General features: G+C 59.7%; 2 protein-coding genes across 5 annotated transcripts in view; one reads left to right on the top strand and one right to left on the bottom strand.

Annotated features, from left to right (window-relative positions):
* Positions 1 to 20,289, bottom strand: part of NR5A1 (nuclear receptor subfamily 5 group A member 1) — a 25,700-nt gene extending 5,411 nt beyond the window's left edge. The window contains exons 1-6 of one of the 4 annotated variants that reach the window (XM_058694163.1): positions 20,027 to 20,289; positions 16,113 to 16,229; positions 15,782 to 15,923; positions 13,119 to 13,744; positions 6,012 to 6,131; positions 3,927 to 4,074 (exon numbers count right to left, since the gene is read on the bottom strand). In XM_058694163.1, the coding sequence (XP_058550146.1) occupies positions 3,927 to 4,074; positions 6,012 to 6,131; positions 13,119 to 13,744; positions 15,782 to 15,923; positions 16,113 to 16,214 (1,138 nt within the window). In that variant the 5' untranslated portion in view covers positions 16,215 to 16,229; positions 20,027 to 20,289. The other 3 variants (XM_058694164.1, XM_058694165.1, XM_058694166.1) reach the window with 3 other exon arrangements.
* Positions 16,602 to 17,674, top strand: LOC131490947 (brain acid soluble protein 1-like). The gene is made up of 2 exons (XM_058693345.1): positions 16,602 to 16,643; positions 17,222 to 17,674. Exons 1-2 carry the CDS (start codon positions 16,602 to 16,604, stop codon positions 17,672 to 17,674), a joined length of 495 nt encoding a protein of 164 aa, XP_058549328.1.

Below are 20,289 nucleotides of genomic sequence, written 5' to 3'. Positions count from 1 at the left end.
ACAATGGCCCCTCGAGTGGGGCTGCTATTCAGGCCGCCTTTTGTTGGCGCGGAGCAGTGGGGAAATTGCAAACGCTTGAGGGAACGCTGTTGCCGCCGCCTCAATGGAAGTCAGGAAATCGAATGTTAGGTCAATCCATTAAGCTTCGATTAAGTCCTCTGCGGAACAATGCCAGCCAGGCCCATCTTCATAAACACCGTGATCGCCAGGAGAGAGGCACTAATTTTAATTAAACCTCCTTACCTGCCTCCACGCCTGCAGGGAGACAGCTATTTAGACGCCAAATGGCACCCTTGTGCAGAGGCAGGCGGGAAGGAGGCGCTGAGTGGGCTGGAGGCGGGGTGCGGTGGGGGACAGTCGTCACAGGGGCTCGGGCTGCCCAGCCCAGGGAGCCACCGCCCCAAAGGTGACGCCCAGCACACCCGTTGGAGGTCTACGGGCAAGTGGCCATCCTCTCTGGGCTCCAGTTCCCTTGGGGACCTATTCCTGGTGGTCTGGGGCTGGAACAGGGGAGAAATCCCCTCCCACCTTCCCGACTCTGGGCAAATCTTCCCCCTCCTCTTGCCCAAACTTGTCTCCTTCACTCCAGCCCTGGGTCTAGCCTCTTGCAGGACTCCGGGCTGCCACCTGCCATCCCGCTCCCAGGCTGCAGTTGGAAGGACCTTGCTAAAATGCAAATGTGATCATGTTACTTCAGCTGAAAAGCCTTCCCAAGGTAAGGGTCAAGGTACTTGGCCTGGCATTGGAGGCCTCACACAGCTCCGTCCCTGCCCAACCCCCCAGCCTCCTCTCCACCCCGCTCCCTGCCCCACAGTCACACCAGACTTTCAGGATTCCCCATCCCTTTGCACAAGCTCTGGCTTCCGTCTGGAATGCCCTTGCTGCTGCTTGCTTTGTTTCACCTAGAACACTCCTACTCATACCTCAAGGCCCAGCTCAGAGGCCCCTCTTCCTCCGAAAAGCCTTCCTTGATATCTTAGGTGGGGTTGGTTCCTTTTCTTTGGCCCAACTCTGATCACACTGGACTGCTCAGTCTCCTTCTGGAACCCGGAACCTGTCGGCCAACAGCTTACCTGGCCTCTGTGGCTTACCTGGCCTCCTCTCCCACTGCCTTCCCAGGAGCTCAGGCAGGCCCAGGCACCGGGACCTCCTCCCCACCACCCATCCCAGACTCAGCCTCACTGGAGTTTGTTTCTGACTTGCTGGGCTGGGCATTTCCCCCACCCACCTCAGCCAGACTCTCATGCCTGTGACAAGGCACTGTGCCAGACACAGCACATGATAAAGATGGAGACTGATTCATTCATTCACTTCATTCATTCCTTTGTTCATTTGCCCACTGATGGTAATGACGGTTAGAAGGAAAACAATACCCATACATTCCAAGGGGCCAGGCCACGCTCTGAGTACTTGGGGGGAATCCCCTCATTAAATCCTCACAGCAAATTAAGGATTATTATGACGGCCATCTTACAGATGGGAAAAATAGAGGCTCAGAGAGTGGGGTGACTTGCTCAAGGGCACACAGCCAGAGTCCAGATTTAGAATCCAGGTGGTCCGTCCCTAGTCCCCATCCCTAACTATTGTTCCACCCTGCCTCGCACATGCGCCCAGGTGCACACATGCATGCACATGCTCTCGCTCCTGAGTCCGGCCCCTCCAGCCTATGCCAGCCAAGCACTGCAGACAGTCCCCATCTCCCAGGCCTCAGCCACCTCCTCTGGAAAGCAGGATGAAGGCTGGCAAGAAGGAGGGGCCAGCACTCATGCTTCTGAACTCAGCCACTCACCTGGACCCAGGAAAAGAGGGCTGGGCTCAGCCTTGCTGTCCTTATACCCATACCAGGAGGAGTCCTGCATTAATCGCCCGGTAGAGGCCAGAGCCATGCTGGCCTAGCAGTCCCCAGCACCCAGGGCTTTGTTGGGAAGAGGGGCCGAGGCTGCAGGGGTATGCCTCAGGCCGGAGACATGGTGCCCTCTCCGCAGGAAAGCCTGGCCAAGGAGACTAATGGCTGGCATCCCACCTTCCACCCACCCCTCCTCTGGACCTCCCCAGGGGCCTCTTGATGGTCAGGTCAAGAACTGTCACCTCACAACAGCCCCTACACCGCCGCAGATCTCTAAATCCCTCTTGCCTCCAATCTCCCATCACTCGCCAATTACAGATTCTTTATACAACATGACCCGTAAAAGCCCGCAAGCCTGTGAAAGTTCTTAGTCTGCACATGTGCGAAAACAAAGATACAGAAGCAAAGGCACCGACACGCACATACCTCCTGGGGTGTCCACACCCCCAACCACACGCAACCATGGCTTTGGCCTGAGCCAGTTCCCAGAGCCTGGCAGCTCATAAAGACAAGGCTTGGAAGCGGGTACCACTGTGGGGAGAAAGGAAGGGGCTTCCCCCAGCCTGGCCTGGGCCCCTGAGGACCCTGCAAGGGCTCTAGGCCCCAGCTCCTCACTGGCAGCCCAAGATTCTGTCCCTACCTCGCACCTTAGCCATCCCCTACCAACCTGTGTAGCCTTACAGATAAGCCCTCCAGCTACCCGCCTGCTGTGCTGGAGTCGGGAGACCAGCCCAGGCAACCAGCCACAGGGCCACAGCCTGAGCGCTGGGCTTCCCACAATCACAATCAACGCTTCATTAATCACCACCCCCCACCCAGCTGACTCCTTCCCCTTGGCTTCCCCAACTCCCCCCACCCACTCTTGAGCAGGCCCTCCCTCATTGACTGGGGCCGATGTCATCTGCCACAAAAATGACATCTGAATCCTGCCTCCTCCCTGAACGACAAAGCATTCATGCCCCTCTGTTCTGACCTTCCATCCCATCTCCTCTGCTGAAAGATCTATCCCTTCGGCAAGCTCCTACTCATCCTCCAAAACCCTGCTCAGATGTCCCTCTTCCAGGAAGCCTTCTAGGCAGAGCCCTTGCTCCCCACATGGGGTTCCCCATCTGTCTGTCCCCATCCTGACAGTGACAGTGCTAGCTGAAGGCCTCTCCTGGACTGGGAGCCACCAGACAGCAAGGACATGTCTATGTTCACAGCATTGCTGGACACAGGGAAGACGCCGGAGATGGCTTGTTAGGTGAAGGAGGATGGCAGGCCAGCCTGAGGAGAGCCCAGAGGAGGGTGGAGGCTGGGCGGGTCCAGAAGGCAGTGAGAGGGAGGCACCTGACTTGGGGAGTAGGTCTGGTGAGCTGGGCTCACCCTCTGCCGCTTCTCTGCTTTATTTCCCTCCTTAGCACTGACCACAGTCTTCCAGGTGATACATTCTACTAATCATTTCAGTGATTTCTATATCTCACTAATCACATTGTGCTTATTGTCTCTCCCCCAAGAGAAGGTCAGCTCTGTGACAATATGGATTTGGGATCTTTTCTGTTCACTCCATGTGCCCAGTGCCTTGCAGAGTGTGGATGGTCAGCAAGTGTTTGTAGAATGAATACGTGAGTGAGTGAGTGAGTGAGTGAGTGAGTAAAGGGTCTGGGCCCCAAGGAACCCAGAGCCAGAATGTGGACCCCCTAGAGCAGGGAATCAGGGAAAACAGGGAGCCTGGGATGGCAGCCAGGGAACAGAAGCTCCTGAAATCACACAGGTGTTTCTGGAGGAGGGATGGGCACCTTTCCAGGGCAGCCAGGCAGGACTTTACGAATTCTCAGAAGGAGTCTGTATCCCACACGGGCAAATCTTAGACATTGTCTTGGTCCTCTGTACTTTCACACAGAGAAACTGAGGCCCGGAGAGGAAACAACCCCCATTTTAAGAGCCAGGCGTCGGGCCAGGTCCCTTCACACCCTTGTTCACGACGAGAGGGGTCCGTGCGCCGCCAAGGCCGCCGGGGGCGCAGCCTCATGGAGGCCTCTCGACCCCTGGCCGGCCACCCGCCTGGCCCCCCGCGCCGCCCCGCGCCGGGCCTGCTCACCGAGGCTGAAGAGGATGAGGAATTTGAGGCAGACGAACTCCTGGCGGTCCAGCTGCAGCGCGTGTAACTGCAGCACCAGCTCCTGCGCCCGCAGCACCAGGCTGTGCAGCAGGGAGCCCGCCTGGGCGGCCACCGCGGTCAGCTCCACCTGGGCGGACAGACGTCAGCGTCGGGAGGCGCGGGCCACAGGACGGGCCAGGGGTTCCGCGGGCCGTGGGCAGGAGGCTGGGACGAGGGCCGGTGGGGGGAGGGGCGGGGCGGATGGGAGGCCCCGGGCGGGGTGGGCGGGAGTGCCCATCCTTGGCGCTGGGCCGGGGTGGGGGGGGGGGGGTCGGCAACATATCCCCACGCCCCAGGAGCCCTCCAAGCCCCAGTTCTCCCCACGCTGGGCCCAGCTTTCCCAGGTCTCCCCACGCTGCCGGGAGCTGAGGGCCTCCCGGCAGCAGAGCAAACACGGGGCAGGCGGGTGCAGGGGCAGAGCGGGCGGGTCCTTCGCACACAAAGAGCTGCCACCAGGCCCGTGGTACAAGAGGCTTTTGTGTTTTGGGTGATATCTGCAGCAAACGCCACGCGGCCGGGTGTGGGGCAGGGTCGGGGGTGGGTCCGCCTGGACGCACATGGGTTCGGCCACTGACTGCTCAGGGCCCCACTCACGGCCACACGTGGACACCCAGACTGGGGATGTGGTCACACCTCAGCTCACGCTTGCTCACACACGCACACACCCGGACACACTCCCAGGGCGGTCTACCCACTTCATGAAGGGAACACACACACACACACACACACATGCCCTGGTATGGTCATATCACAAGGTAACACGACAGACACGTGCCCATGTACGAGTCTCCACTGACATGGTGACAGGCACATCTCAACAACCACACACTTACCTGTGTGGAGATTTTGTACAATAAAATACAGGCGCGCACACACACACACACGCACATGCACACTGGACATCCCCATGGCCTTCAGACGCTTCAGCCCGCACACATGCTGACATGGGCCAGTACAAACACACTCACACCTCAGACTCTCCTCAGTGCATTCACAGGTGACCTTCAAGTCACACCCTTGGGACCAGCACTCCCTGGCCCTGGATGTCCCGAGACTCTCAGGATAAGAACTGAGCTCGATGACTGAGGGCCTGGATTACAGATAGGGGATGGGGAGCAGGGCCTCAGCCTCCCCGCCCCCCACCCCTAGGGGGCCTGGCGGCCCACTCTTGCTCCTGTGGCCCCCTCAAGACTGATGCTCCCTCCACCAGCCCAGACCCTGGCATCAGCCTCTCTTCTTTTTCTCCCTCCTTCCCTCCACTTTTCCCACACCTCCTGCCCGCAGTTGGGGGTCTTCCTCCTTGCATTGTCCCCTTCCAGGTCCCCAGCACTACACAGTGGCCTCAATGCCCTCAGCCGCTATCTTGCCCTCTCCCTGGGCTTCCTCAGAAACAGTCTGCATGAGCCCTTCTGCACTTGAAACTCTCCAGTTGGCCCTGTTGAATCTCAGGAGTTCCCAGCTCGTACCCTAGTGCCCCTAATCCCTCGCTCTGGACAGAGGAGCAAATTCCTTTGCCCTTCCTTTGTTTATTCAGGATTTAGGGCCTGCAAGGTCTTGCCCACCCCAGCCCCCAGCAACCCCTCCAGGCTTACCTCTCACCTCACCCCTCCCACCACAGGGCTCCTGCCCCCCACCCCCATATACTGGCAGCCCCTGGTGGCTCAGCAGTTCTAAACGTCCCCCTGTACGCCTTTGCCCATGCTGTCCCCTCTGCTGTGGTGTGGGTGAGGCTGATTCCCCCACAACCTTTTACTACCTGACCAACCCCTATTTGTTCTTCTAGATCCAGTGCCACCATCACCTCCTCCCTGACCTCCCCACATCCCTGAGATGCTTCCCAGGGGCTGCCTCCTGTCCAGGCCAGGGCCAGGGCAGGTCAGAGGGAGATTGGGCATGAACTTGGGGGAAGGGCTGACATTTCGGCTGCCCAGGGCCAGCCCTGGAGAGGCCTACGATCTCTTCCGGGCTCAGAATTCTGGAAGTGCACATGAGGGCCTGGCACAGGGCACAGTAGGGTCTGGTCACCTCCTGCCCGGTGACCAGCAGGATGCTGCCCTCCTTGCCGTGTTGGATCTGGCGGTAGATGTGGTCGAATACCAGCAGCTCGCTCCAGCAGTTCTGTAGCAGGGTCATCTGGTCGGCCACCTGGAGGGAAGAGGCATATGCCGGTGCGGGGTCCAGCCGGGGACCTTCCCCTCACCCCTCCCTCTTCCAACTCATAATTCAGGGGCTCCCTTGGGTATGTGACCTGGGCAAGCTACTTAACCTGTCTGTGCCCTTTTTGCCTAGCTGCCTCCTTCATCAAAGTGTGGCAAGGTTCTAGCAAAACAAACCAAAACCAAGGTTCAATGGGGGTGCTTAGAGCTCACACAGGCCGGGCTTCAGGCCCCAGCTCTGCTTCTACAAGTTCATGACCTTAAGCAAATTCTATAGCCTTCTGAGCCTCTGTTTTCTCATCTGTAAAGTGGGCACAGTATTAGAAGGTGGTTCAGCACTTGTTAGGTACTCAATAAGTATTGGTGAATGATGTTCATGAAAGTAATTTGTGAAGACATCCTTCAAATGCGAGGGGAGATGATTAATTTCAATCTTGTGCCCATTTGGCCTGTGGTCACATCTCTGGCAGCCTCAGTAGCTCAAAAAACAAGCCCTGAAGAGGAAACAGAGGGCTTCCCTGGGCCTTATCCACATCTTTCAGGCTTGTGAGAAGGGAGCGCCCTTCTGGCCCAAGATCTGGCCTGGAATGAGCAGGTGGCTGGCAATGGTCCATCTGAAGCAGGAACAGAAATACAAGGAGGGCAGATTCTGAACACCCAGGCTGCAGTCGGGCACCCAGCGAGAGGGCAGAGACTACCTCTGTGTGGGGTGTCCTTTGACCCTGGAGGGTTACTACATTCTAGCCTGGCAAGAAAGGACACTCGTGACAATGGCAAATGGGACTCAGAACCATCGGATGCCAGAGCCAGATGGGTCCTTGGGGATCCCCAGGCCAAAACCCTATTTTTTCAGATGAGAATCTACCACTTGGAGAAGGCGAGGGACTCTCCTGGGAGAGAGATAGAGCCAGGCCAGAGACATAGCTGGCCTTCTCAGTCCACGACCCTCTACGGTGACAAAATACTGAGCTCTCCTGGGTGTCCAGACCTGCACAGGGCACTGCACGCCACCCTCGGAAGACACAGTACAGACTCCGGTGCCCCTCAGCATCTGCAGCTCATTAGCCCACCACCAGCTACCTGGCAGGTGCTTCCCGGGTACCCTACCGGGCCCTGCCCTGTGATGAATGCAGACCGTGATAGCTATTAGTCTTTGCACTGCACCTCCATGAAGCTAGGGTGGTATAGCTGTTATCCCCAATCTATGGAGAAAGGACACCCAGAGAGGTCAAGCAACTCACCCAAGGTCACACTGCTCTGTCTGGCTCCAGATCTGTGCCCTAAACCACAAGGTATGGAAGAAGACTCACCCTGGCCACCCAGGAATTCATGGCACTCTTGTTACCTCCCCCGTAAAGCTCTCCCCAATCCTGTCCTCTGGATGTCACAACATTTGTGAGAGCTCCCCCATAAAGCTCTCCCCAATCCTGTCCTCTGGATGTGACAACATTTGATGGCACCAATTCATGCCTCTGTCTTCCCCAATACCTGTGGGGTCTGGGAAGGCATGGCAGGTGTCCAGCTCATCTCTGGGCTCCCGGAGGACGGGTCGGTGAGCAGTTGATGCACAGATATGTGCTCCCAAGACAGGTACAGAGAGCACAGAGAAACAGCCCCCAACTTGGGGGCCAGAGAGACCCAGGCCGCCCCTGGCCTGAGGAGAACTGGCAATGCCTAATGAATAACTCTCTCTTCTGAGGGGTAGAAGCCTCCTTCTGCGACCCTCTGTCCCCGCCCCCTCCTGGGGGCAGCCTGGGGCCTGTCCTCAGGCCGAGGCCAAGAACAAGTGCAGGAAGAGTGGGGGAGCAGCTGGACACGCAATCAGGCTCCCTTCGGCCTCACCTGCCTGACCCCACGTGCTAAGAACGAGAGGGAGGGCCTATCTCTGTCCTGCCCTGAGTCACCAGCCCCCCACCGTCCCTTGCTCACTTCATCTCTGTGTCAAGAACCCACACACCTGTCCCTTCCTCTCCTGGCAGGAAGTGCTTTCTAGACCCCCAGTACCATCAGAGCGAGGAGCCCAGCAGGGGGCCCCAGATCTCAGCCACCACTGGAAGGGCCAGAAGACATTGAGACTCAGGCAGGGCTGAATCACAGAGACATCTCTCCTATTTCTCCTCAAGAAATGGCCAATCCCTGGAGAACCACTGGCAGGAGTGGTTCCCCACTAGTTTTAAAGGAGGGAGGCAAGGCTCGGTGAGCACCTGTGGCCAGGCCCATTCCCAGCACACCCTGGACTCCTCACCTCTGTCCTATCACCATTCTGTCATGTTATAGATAAGGAGACAGTGGCTTGCCTAAAGGAACCACAGGGATCTGGGCTCTGTCCAGATGCTCCTGACTGGGCTGGTCTTCTGGAGGTCCCCAGGAGGTCCTAAGGCCCAAGCAGAAGGTATCTGCCAAGGGGTCAACTGGCCTACCTTGGACAACCCAGTTGGAAGCAGAGTGGGAGGGAGGGCATGCAGGGCTGGGCTTGGCTCCCCCTCCCCATCGGGGCCCCTTTGCCTGGCTTGAAGGAACAGGGAGGGGGTGGGGAGGTGGGAAAGTGAGAGATAAGGGGGAGAATTAGGAGATAAGCAGGCTGAGCTTCGGGCACAAAGCAAGAGGGTCACAGTGACCCAGCTGGCCAAGCCCTGGGAGCAGACTCTGTACCCAGACCTCAGACCCCGGGAGTGGGGGCAGCCCTGCCTACGGGCTGACGGGCGGGGGGGGGTGGGGGGTGGGGGGAGAGGCACAGGGCAGAGAGATGCAATATGGTGGCTAAGCTTTGGTGCCCTGTGCCCTCTGTTTGATTCCCAACTGAGCCACATATCCAACTCTGCCCTGATTTTCTGTTCTGAGAAATTGGAAAAATAAAATCCTCCCTCTTTTGGTTAGAGAAAACATATGAGCACAGGGGCATCAGTGGTAAAGGGCTCTGTGGACCCATGGTTGGCACTCCTGTGGATGCTGCCCCAGCCTGGGTTCCCATCTACCCCCAGCCAAATGGACTTTTCACTTGCTGTTCCTCTAGATGGACAGATGGACACATAAAGACACCAAACTCCAAATCGCTGCCCACACAGATGAATACACACACACACTCACACACACACACACACACACACACACACACACACACACACACTTCTCTTTATTTAAAAGAAAATCAGAAAGCTGTAGCTGCCAGCCCCTCTCCACAGGACAGCAGGTGGCTAAGAGGCTCACTTAACCAAAGAGGGTGGTTTCACCTTCCTTAGCTTTCTCCCTAAGCAAAGGTTCCTCCTCTGCCCTCAGACCTCCTTGCCACCCTGGAAACAAGGACATTTGCAGTCCCGGCCCTGGGGTCCCTCACTGGCCTGGTCTGTCTGCTCAGCCTACCAGCCACCCACCCCTCCTGCCGGTCTGCCATAAATCTTCCTGGAGCCTTGACACTTTGCAGCCTGCCCTGGAGAAGGGGTATTTATGGGTGCCGAGCTGACCTCCCTCCCAGCAGGCCCCCCTCTGGAGCCCCCTGGGGTCTGATCAGTCTGGCAGCCGAAGGCCAGCGGGCTCTGTAATTCTCCGGTGGCTGACATGCCACGGGCCAGCCATGGCGTTCTCTCAGCCGAGTGGTCGGCAGGCCATCGTTTGTCAGCCCGGGACTGACAGAGTTACTGCTGTTTAAACGAAACCATATATCAGAGCAGTTAAATCTGTTGCCAATCGGGGGCCTCCGAGTTGGATGTTGAGGGGTGAAGTGATGTCAAGATGGGTCATTAGGCACTCTTGGCCCTCCCCTCCCCCTCCCTGATTCCTATCTTGCAGCCTCCCAGCCTGTCTTTCCCGGGAACTGTCCAGAGAGGCTGAGTGCCCGGACCTACACCCTGCCCTCCACCAGGCAGCGGGTACAGGTGTTTCTGCTACCATGCATCATACAAAGGTGCTTCATAAGCCCAGAGCAAGGCAGACCCCGTCTGCTCCCAGAGGAACACTAGTGCTCAGAGGAGCTTGGGTGCAGTCTATCCCTTCTCATGCCTCCTGGCCGGGCCTGTGCACCTCCTGAGAGTATAGATTACACGGGGCAGCAGCCGAGGGGACACACAGGAGCTCCTATTCCTGCTAACCCGTGTGCCGTACCCTGTGGGAAATCTTTACCTGTCTTGGTTCACTGAATCCTTACAACCACCACCCCATGCGGAAGATGATATTTCAACTCCCCTTATTTTATAGATAAGGAAACCGAGGCCCAGAGTAGTAGTCACCTGCCCAAAGTCACACCTGTGGTAAGTGGCAGGGCTGACAGAGCTGGAACTTGAACACAGGCTTCTCTGATTCTGGTCTTTGCTACTAACTTCGGTGCCACTGTCAGATCTAACACTCCCCAATTGTGTGAGATGGAAAAATAGAGACCAAGGGACATCTAAGCTGGGAAAGAGGAGGGATGAGGAGAACTCCAAGAGGGCATCAGCACCCACAGGATCCCTACAGCTCAGCAAAGACCCCAGGCCTTCCCCTGGGCAGCGAGATGATATCAGCATCACAGAGGGGTGAGTGGCCTCTAGGGAGAGCTCCGGCTCTGTGGTAGGAGCCCTCTCTGACCCAGGATGTGGGGCCCCAGCCAGCTCTGGCAGGCTGTCTGTCACCTACTGCCAGAGGACCCACTTCTGGTCCAAGCTCTGCTTCTGACCCTGCCAACCTCTCCGGACACAGAGGGCCACCTGAAATCCCCTACCACATGACGCCTTTTCACATTCCTAGGCCTTACTCTATGCTATTCCCCCTTCCTGGAATGTCCTCAACCTTCTCGGACTGCTTCCTGGAAAGGCAGAGATCAAAGAAACGTCTGATTTCCTTAGACAGAGTCAGTTTTCCCTCCTCCTGGGCCCCACCGTCCCCTCTGCATCGTTCTCAGAGCCCTCGGCAGCCTGTGTGGGCATCAGCTGTGTGTGTGTGTATCTGTCTCCTCCAATAGCCTGGAGGCCTCCTGGGTCCAGTTCATTTCAATGTCCCCTGTGCCCAGCCCAAGTGCCCCACTCTCAGAGCTAGAGGATCTGTTTCCTAAGATGTATGCTGCCTGGAGGTAGGGAGATGGTCACCCAAAAGGGAGTCCAGGGTCATTCAGCACCACTCCCACTTTTCTGCTTCCCCACCTCTGGCTTTGCAAACAGACACCAGCCAGGGCTCACTGGACCAGTAGGAAAGAAGTTCCACATGGCTGATGAGAGGCCCTTTCATGGGCTGGGCTGGTACTTATTTGCAAGGCTCCTTTACAGAGGATGGTGACCATGGTTCATATTCCTGGGCACGATTCAGAGATTCTGGAAAGGGGAAGCAGGAAAGTTTGGACCACAGAGAAGCCAGAAGCAGGAAAAAACACTCAGCAAAGCTGGGACAAAAGCCCTTCCCATCCTGTGTGAAAAACCCAAGAGACTAGGAAGGCGGCCAGAGGAAGTGCCCTGCCCCTGGATCCAGAGTTCTGGAAAGCCAGGAATGCTCCGCTCCTCCTCCCCTCTGCACAGGGGCCTCATGGGAAGTCTGGAGGAGAAGCTGACAACCAACCCAAGGGTCCTGGGATCCTCATCCCCAACCAGGGCCTCCAGCCATAAGTGAGAGGCAGATGGGATTGTTCAAGGCCCTGCCTCTTGTCCCATCCATGCGGTTGGCCTAGATAAGGGGTAAGGGTGAGAAGTCCCACCCCGTGGCAGATACATGACACATCCCCAGACCCTCCATAGTGGAAGCAGGAATCATCACCACCAACTCTTGACTCCTGGAGTAACCCAGGCCCCCAGTCCCATGACACCTCAAGGGCTGACAGTGCCCACCTCCTATCTTATCCCGCCCTGTGCCCAGCCCAGGCAGGCAGTGCCCCTGGCCCATCCGGCCACATGCCCCTGGAGGAAGCCCAGGCGTCAGCACTGACAATGCTGCTCAAGGCTGCAGTGGCCCCAGCAGGGGGGGCAACAGGCCCTGCTGTTTACACCCCGCCCCGGAACAGCCAGTGGGGCTGGCCTGGGAAAGGCAAACACCGATAGGCCTGGACTAAAGACTGTCTATGCCCAGGCCAACGAGGGCTGGGCCTTGGCTGGGCTCGAGGGACCTCTGATATTGGCACCCTGATCGCAGGGAGCCAGGGCACTAGAGGGGCAGCTCCCGGGCCTTGGGCCCATCAGAGCACCAGGCAGGATGACTGGGAAGTTCTCCCCTTGCTGGCCTCGGTTTCTCCTGCTGCTTTCTTGCTTACTTTAGCTGCAGGTACTCCAAACCAGGGGAAGGAAAGCCTTGCAGAAAAGGAAGGTGGTCTCCTCTGGGAAGATCAGTGACAGGCCCTGCAATCCGCACCCCCCAGCTCCCCCTGCACACACAGACACCCACTCGTGGGACCAACCATCATGCACAAGAGATGCAGGGACAGCAAGACCTTTCACCTTAGCTGGGAAGAAGAACATCCACAAGCACCCCAAACTCTGAGATACAAAGACCCCCATCTATGACATTTGAGGCTGATAGGGATTGGTGGCCTCTCCAAATGGGAGGCCAGGATCAGTTGTCTCCTCTTCCAGACACTGGGCTGGGGCAGCCACAGACAGCTTCCAAAGGATTCAGCTAGTCTTTTGGGGGAGGTCAGGGTCTCGGAGAAAGAAAGATAAATGCCTACAGAGACCCGACCAGATGAGAAACAGAGACTGAAGGGGCTGGAGAAATAGACATACAGAGAGATAGCACACCAGGGAGTGAAAGACAACAGAAAGAGACAGAGGCAGAGACAAAAGAAGCAGAGTCTTGAGATAATCTCGAGACTCAAGAAACAGAGAAGGAAAGAGGGTGGGAGGGATGAAGGAGAGGGGGATAGGGGTAAGAAACACTCCTCAGTGTCCCCAGTGTGGCTTCCCTGTGCCCAGACACTGCCCAAAGCCGGTGGGCAGGACAGCTCCATCCAAGGGGTAACTAAGACTGAGACTAGGGCAGCCAAGAGGACACCCCAGCGGCGAGCCAGGCAGGAGGAGGGACTCACCTCCAGCTCCTTGAAGACCATGCACCTGCGTGCCCAGTCCACGATGGAGATGAAGGTCTGGTCAGCCATCCTGCATAGGAGGCTGAAGGCCGCAGGCTGGTCAGGGCGGCCCTTGGCCGGCTCCTGCAGGCAGCCCACAATGCGTGCCCGAACCTGGTCCTCGTCCGGCTCCAGCTGTAGCAGCTGCAGGATGAGCTCAGGCACACCAGGCCCTCCGGAGAAGGGCTCTGGGTAGCCGTAGGGTGGCCCAGGCTGTGGGGGACTGGCATAGGGTTCTGGATACTCAGACTTGATAGCACGGCCAGGGAAGGTGGGATAGAGGTAGCCAGCCAGTGGCCCGTGGGCACTGGGCACGGCCATGGGCAGTGCTGGGGCCCCAAAGTCGCCCAGTGGCCCAGCAGGTGGACCAGAGGCCAGGCCCTTGGGCTCAGGTGCATGCAGGCCAGGGGGCAGCATGTAGTCCGGTGGGGGAGGGGGTGGGGGGGGCACTCCCATTGGAGGGCCTGTCTCCAGCTTGAAGCCATTGGCTCGAATCTGTGCCTTCTTCTGCTGCTTCAGGGCTCGGTCCCGTTTGTACATGGGCCCAAACTTGTTCCGGCCACCCCGCATGCGGTCAGCACGCACAGCTGTGGGCAGAAGCAGAGGGTCAGACTCACCCCCTCCAAGCCTCCTGCCATAATGCCACACTCACGGATCTTTCCCAAACAGACCTGTGTCACTTCCCCGCTCAATAGCTTTCCATGGCTCCCACTGCCCACGGGTGAAATCAATCTCCTTTAGCACAGCATTCAAGGCCCTGTTTTACCATTCCTGGGTCATCCCTTACAAGACCCCATGTTCTTTCCACTCCTCCTCATCTCTCTGCTCCTCTGCTTGGCACGGCTCCTTCTTCCTCCACCTTGCCTTTGATATTCCTTCTGCCTCAAACCCTTTCCTTCTCTCATGCCTGCCAAACACCCAGCCCCCAGGGTCACAACCTCCAGAAGTGTTCCTGGATTCGTCCAGGCAGAATTCACTATCCTTGGCCCAGATGTCCTGCCTCTTGCCCACCCTCATCCTTCTGAGTGGTATCGGGCCACGTGACTCAAACGGAGAGTTGCTGGCGACTCAAGAGTGGGTTCAGGGGCCTAGCACAAGGCTGAGCCCAGAGATGGTAGGTAACAGGAAGGAGACCCTAGTCAGCTTTATTCACAGCATCCAGTCCAGTCTCCAGGATCCAGCTGCTCCTGGACTCTGACTGCCTGTCTCTGGCAAACCCCTACTGCAAAATGACTCTGCCTTCCCCCACTGCCTTCAAGTATGAAGCTGAGTTTAGGGCTGGCCAGGGCTCTGTGCTGGGAGAAGGGACCTCCCCGGCTGACCAGATGTCCCTCCGTCTGGCCAAGAATGTGTCACCAGCCAGACCCAACAGGTGCATCTCTGCAGCTGCAGTGTGGCCCCAGCCCCTGCTCAGACAGGACCCCACCCTGGGCCCTGGGAGAAGGGAGACAGTAGGAGGCAGAGGGCGGTGCTCAGCAAGGGAGGTGTCTTGGGGGTCCGCTCAGCCAATCGTCCTGCCACGGGGGTGCACAGCCCAGCTCTGCTCCCTCAGGCTCTGTCAGGGTGGTTCTGCTACTTGCAGCAACGAGCTCTCCTGACCAGTGAGGACCTGGAGCTGGGGATGTCGGAACATCCCCCTCACATCTAGGAGTCCTTCCTCTAGGTGGCAGGACGTGTGGTCAGCGGCTCTCAGGGCCACCAGGGGCTTCCACGTTGTTTAAAAACTTTAGCCAACAGCTGTCTGCTCGGCGCACAGCCCGGCTGGGGCCAGCAGGGTGGAAGCCTACGAGTGTCCACCCTCAGAAAGTTTGAGTTCTTCCTGCCGAAGCGTTTTTCCTCCCCTCTGGACTGAGAGCTGGGAGGAAGGGGTTGGGAAGGGAAGGATGGGCCTGGGTCCTGTGGGACCAATTGTTCCCCTTTCCCTCAACCTCTCAGGGCCCACCCAAGAACATGGTGGAAGGACTCTCATCCACCGAGTGAATGGCCTGAGTGAACCTTTTGGGTGGGCTGGCTGCGTGAAGCCTGATGATGGACAGATAGTAACCTAAGTGATGACGATGATAATGATAATAGTAATAACAATAACAACAACAACAATAACAATAACAATAGCATTTACTACGCGCTGGCTTTTCCGTACCTTTCCCTCACACTGACTCTAGGAGGAAGACACTACTATCAACTCTAGTGTTCAGATGGGGTATCTGCAGCTCAGAGAGGTTAAGGAACTTGCCCAGTGTCCCTCAGCCTGTGAGTAGAGGCACTGGGACTTGAACTCTGGTAAAGGCGTTGGTCACCTTGGCTGTCGCTGCTGTTGGGGGCTCAGTGGGAGTGTTGTAGGTCTCCTTGCAGAAGAGGAGCTCTGCGGGGCGCTGCCCTGTGCTGCCCCGGCTCTCAGAGGCTGCAGAGAGGGCCTGAGCCTCTCTATATCTCCTCGCCAGACAGAGCCGGCCACTTCTCACCCCTCCCCAGCAGAGATCGGGCTCTAGCGTCACAGTGAGGGGCCACCGGCCGGCTCCGGAAACTTTAAGAAGGACACTCGTGCCCTCCTCTCACCGCTCCTACCACCCGCACCCACAGACAGCGAGGTCAGCGGTCGGAGGCCCGCAGCGCGGCACGCGCACCTTCCAGGCGCATCCCCACCGTCAGGCACTTCTGGAAGCGGCAGAAGGGACAGCGCTTGCGCTGCGTCTTGTCGATCTTGCAGCTCTGGCTCTCGGTGCACGTGTAGTGCTTGTTGTTCTGCACCGTGCGCTTGAAGAAGCCCTTGGGGAGAGCGGAGTCAGCGCGGGAGGCGGGCAGGCCGCGCGTCCCCTCCCCGGGGCCCGATTCCTTCTGTACCGCCCGGCAGGGCCTGCCCACCCCCCACCCCCACCCCCCGCCGTGTCCCACCGGCTCGCCCGCCGTCCGCGCGCCTAGCTAGCCCTGCCGGCCCGCAGTCCGCCGCCCGCTCACCTTGCAGCTCTCGCATGTGAGCAGCCCGTAGTGGTAGCCGGACACCTTGTCCCCACACACGGGGCACAGCTCATCCAGGTCCTCGTCGTACGAATAGTCCATGCCCGCGGCGTCCGCCTGAGGAGGAAGGAGGCGGTCACCGCGGGCGGGACGCGACCCGCAGCGCGGCAGACCTGGGGGCCGGGGGCCCGGAGCCCCCACGGCGCTGTCCCCCATTAGCGCGCGGGGGTCAAGGCCGCTCGTGGCAGGCCACCCATCGGAGCGCCCTGAGCAGCCCGCAGTGGGATGTGGCCGGGGCGGCCCCTGCTCGGCCTTTACCGACCGTGTCCCAGCGTTCCTGCCCCGCGTCCCCCCCCCCCCGCCCCCCGCCCGGGCCAGGGGCCCTCCCCGCGTGGTCTGCGTGGCGCCCGATCGGGGACCCTCGGATTCGGTGCGCTTGGATCCGGATTCGTTCGTTTGAGAACAAAACCCCGATTCTGAGAAAACGAGATGGGCTCGGCCGCGAGGGAGACACCAATGAACCCGGCCAGAGTGGGGCCGAAGTGTCCTGGGGAATCGGACAGGGACGAAGGAGGCAGAGACAGAGTCCCAGGGAGACAGAGAGATGGGCAGAGCGAAAGCGAGAGATACCGACCGACGCTGCCTAACGGAGCGAGCACCCTGGGGCGACAGAGACAACGAAAACCCGAGACTGACAGACACACTGATGCCGAGCGGAGAAAACCAGGGGGAGACGAGACAGACAGAGAGATAGGGAGCTAGAGAGAGAACGAAAGAGAGAGAGAGAGAGAGAGAGAGAGAGAGAGAGAGAGAGAGAGAGAGAGAGAGAGAGATCAAAGACACCGAGAGACAGAGGCCCAAGAGAAAACCTGGGAAAGGCAGATGCAGAGCCAGAGACACAGCGGTAGACGAGAGACAGCCCGAGACACCGAGAGGCAAGAGAAACCGGGAGAGAAGAAGGCAGAGAGGGGCGACAGAGACACCGGGAGAAAACCTGGAGAGACGGAGGCGCCCAGCAAGGGGGCCGGGGACGGGAAGACGCGCGGAACGCGGCGGGAGCCGGGAGCTCGAGCTCCGAGGCGTGGCCCCGCAGGGTCGGACCCCGCCAGGGGCTCGCGCCGGGAGAGGCGGAGAACGACGGCGCCGGGACTGAGAGCCCGAAAGCGCCGAGACGCCGGGGGCCCCCGGGCCGGGAGAGAGACAAAGCCCGCGGCAGCGACGGCAACGGGAGGCGCAGCCCGTGCCGCCGAGGCCGAGACGTCGGGCGGAGGGAGGGCGCAGCCGAGACGCCGGGCGTGGAGTCGCAGGCCGGGCGCGAGACCTCGGGCGGAGACCTCCCGGGCTCCGGGGGGACCGAGCCCAAGGCGGGGGAGCGACCTCGGGCGGAGAGTCGAAGTCCCAAGGAGGGAAGTGCGCGGAGCCGGGGCCCAGGAAGCGAGAAGGGGCGCGACGGCGGCCGCGGCCCGCCCGGCGCCCACCTGGCGGCTTCTGCGAGCAGCAGCGCCCCGCGTCCCGCCCGCGCGGAGCCCCGCACCTCCTGGCCGCGCCGCCGCCGGCGATGAGCCGCACCCGGGCGCAGCGCCGCCTGCCCGCGATGACGGCCGATCGGGCCGGGGGCGGGGAGGCGGGGGCGCGGGGCCTCGGCGCCCCCCCCTACCACTACCCTGCCTCCCCGCCCCCCGCCGCCTCCCGGGCCGCACCTGGGACCCGGGCCCCTCCGCCGCCAATGCGCGCTGCGCGAACCCGCCTCGCAGGGGCCAGGGGCCGGCCCCTCTATATCAGCGCGTGCGGTATCCGGGGGCGGAGGCCTGGCCCGCGCCCTCCCCCGCCACCTAGCCTCCTGGCTAGCGCCTTTACCCTCACCCTCTCGGCCCCCCATTCCCAGCCCGGGCGCCTCGGAATCCGGGCAGGTGCTGAGCGCCGGGGAGCCTCGAGCCACCCAGGAGGCGAGCCTCTGTTTGCGAATCCAGCTTAGTCGTGGCAAGGACCACGCTGGGGGCGCTGGTCGTTTTGCAGCATGGAAGTGGGTAAGGGCGAACGTGGGGGTCCGTGGCCAAGGCACGGGTTCAAGGCTAGAAACCCGGTCTCGCCCTGGCCATGCCATATTTCCTCACTGGAGACTTAGGCAAATCTACACACACACACACACACACACACACACACACACACACACTGGTCCTCAGTTTCCTTATCTGCAAAGTGGTAATGACGACTGGACTTCCATAAGAGTGGGCATGCGGATGAACCTAAGTGGTGTTGGCAAAACGCATGCCTTAGCACTGCGGCAGCGTTTAGTAGTATCCAGCTGGGAGACCTGCTGCACGCCCTCTCTCCTCCGTGGGCCTCAGTTTGCTCTGCCAGAAATGGGAATCTTCCGAGGTCTGGCGAGGACCGGAAGCCACCACCTGGGCGCGGGAGCTAGGAGAATAGAGGAACCCCTCCCCCATCCCATTCTGAGCTTTTTACCTGGGCTGGGGGAGGGGGTAAGGGAGTGCCCAGCATCCCCGGGGACAAAGGGGTCCCTGGGCTGCACCAGGCTGAGCACTTGCTCTGGGTGGGGAAAGTCTACCCCATTACTCATTTACCAGAGAAAGGCACCACCTCTCATGTTGCCCCTGCCCCCTTCGCTGAGACAAGTGTTGAGATCAGCAAGGCCAAAATGCCGGGTCTTCAAGGGGGGGGGGGGGGCGGTGCAGGAAACCACAATTATGTACCCACAGCGATGCAACCGATCTGAAGGCTCTGCCCCTTGGCCTCGACTGACTTTGTCTGGGACCCTGACCGGAGCCGCCCCCACCACCCGGCTTGGGTTGGAGTTGGCACCTTGGTCCCGCTGGCTAGAGACCCAGCACAGACCATTCCTCAGTCTTTCACCTCGTGGAATTAAGGACGGAATGGGTAGCCAGCCCACTTGCTGTGCAAACTCGGCCAGGTTCCTTTGCTTCTCTGAGCCTCAGTTTCTCCTCATGTAAAATGGAAACGTTTGGCCTTACAGAAGGGGGTCTGTGGCTCCTGTGAGATGCCATGGATGAATCTTGCTGAGGAAGGAGAGCCGCTGGGGTTTAGCTGCAGAGTCCCCACATCTGACCCCTGAGAAACACTAGCGGCTGCAGGAGCTGGAGGCGCTCTGAGCTCCATCAGGGAGGGACCCTTAGAAAGTGGAAAACAGGAGTGGGCAGTGGAGGGTATGGAGGGGAAAGGCTAGGGTCTCCTGGACATTGTTGAAGAAGACCCAGGCAGTGTAAGCACAAGTCTGGGCTGGGGGACCCAGTGGTCTAGGGAGCTGGGCTCAGAGGCGGTTCTCCTCCTCTCCCTTCACCTTCCCCCCCTCCCCAGAGGTCACACTATCACAGGTTGGGAGCCCTGAGGTTGAATGAGGCAGCACTGCACCCACCCCTCACGGCCCCAGGTGCCAGCTCAACATGTGGGGACTCACAGCCCCTCACCCACCTACCCAGGGAAGCACACATTGATCTGGACGGGCCACAGAACAGGGACTGACAGACAGAAGTGCGTTGGAGACAGACACGCAAATCCAGAGAGACACACAAATACACAGGCAGGGAGACGCAGAGACCCAGAGACAGGCCCAGGGAACATGGACACGTTCGCAGACTGCTAGGCTTGGGCCAACACAGCGCTGTGAACGCTCGGCCACCAGTAGACAGTGGGACACCGCAGACGCCCATAGGGCCTGTCCCCACAGGCCTACTAGCTCCTCCCATTAGCTGCCCGGGGAAGAAGAGGGGGTAGCATGATGGGAGGGCAGGTTTGGGGCGATCTCTGGCCCTTTCCCTACCCAGAGCTGCGGGCACCAGTCACTCAGCAGAGCAGGCAGTGGCCGGCCCAGGCCGCAGGGAGGCACTGAGGAGAGAGGCTGGCCATTAGAGGCCTGGGCCCAGGCCCTCACTTACGGAGCGGAAGACGAGCTCTCAGGCCGGATGAGGGTGGACAGCGGGCACCAGGGGTCCGAGGGAAGACTCCGGCAGCCCAGGTGGGGCAGCGGTGACCGTGGGCACACAGGAACTCCTTCACGCCACGGCGGGCGGCAGGCGGACAGTAGGCTGGCCCTGTCCGTCCGTCCTCCTCCTCCCCGCCCTGGGCGGGGGGGCACCGGAGGCCCAATTGGTCTCTGCCCCCACGTGACTCTGCAGGCCTCTCTCCTTCTTTGTTGGTG

The sequence above is a fragment of the Neofelis nebulosa genome, chromosome 12, assembly GCF_028018385.1.
Source record: "Neofelis nebulosa isolate mNeoNeb1 chromosome 12, mNeoNeb1.pri, whole genome shotgun sequence".
Taxonomy (NCBI): Eukaryota; Metazoa; Chordata; class Mammalia; order Carnivora; family Felidae; genus Neofelis; species Neofelis nebulosa.
This window is presented reverse-complemented; position numbering and strand designations above follow the sequence as displayed.

Bases quoted from the DNA above. Each gene is read 5' to 3' on its own strand.
- LOC131490947 (XM_058693345.1), top strand. From the start codon at position 16,602: ATGGGCTCGGCCGCGAGGGAGACACCAATGAACCCGGCCAGA. The intron at 16,644-17,221 runs GTGGGGCCGAAG...GGACCCCGCCAG, and splicing joins CACCAATGAACCCGGCCAGA to GGGCTCGCGCCGGGAGAGGC.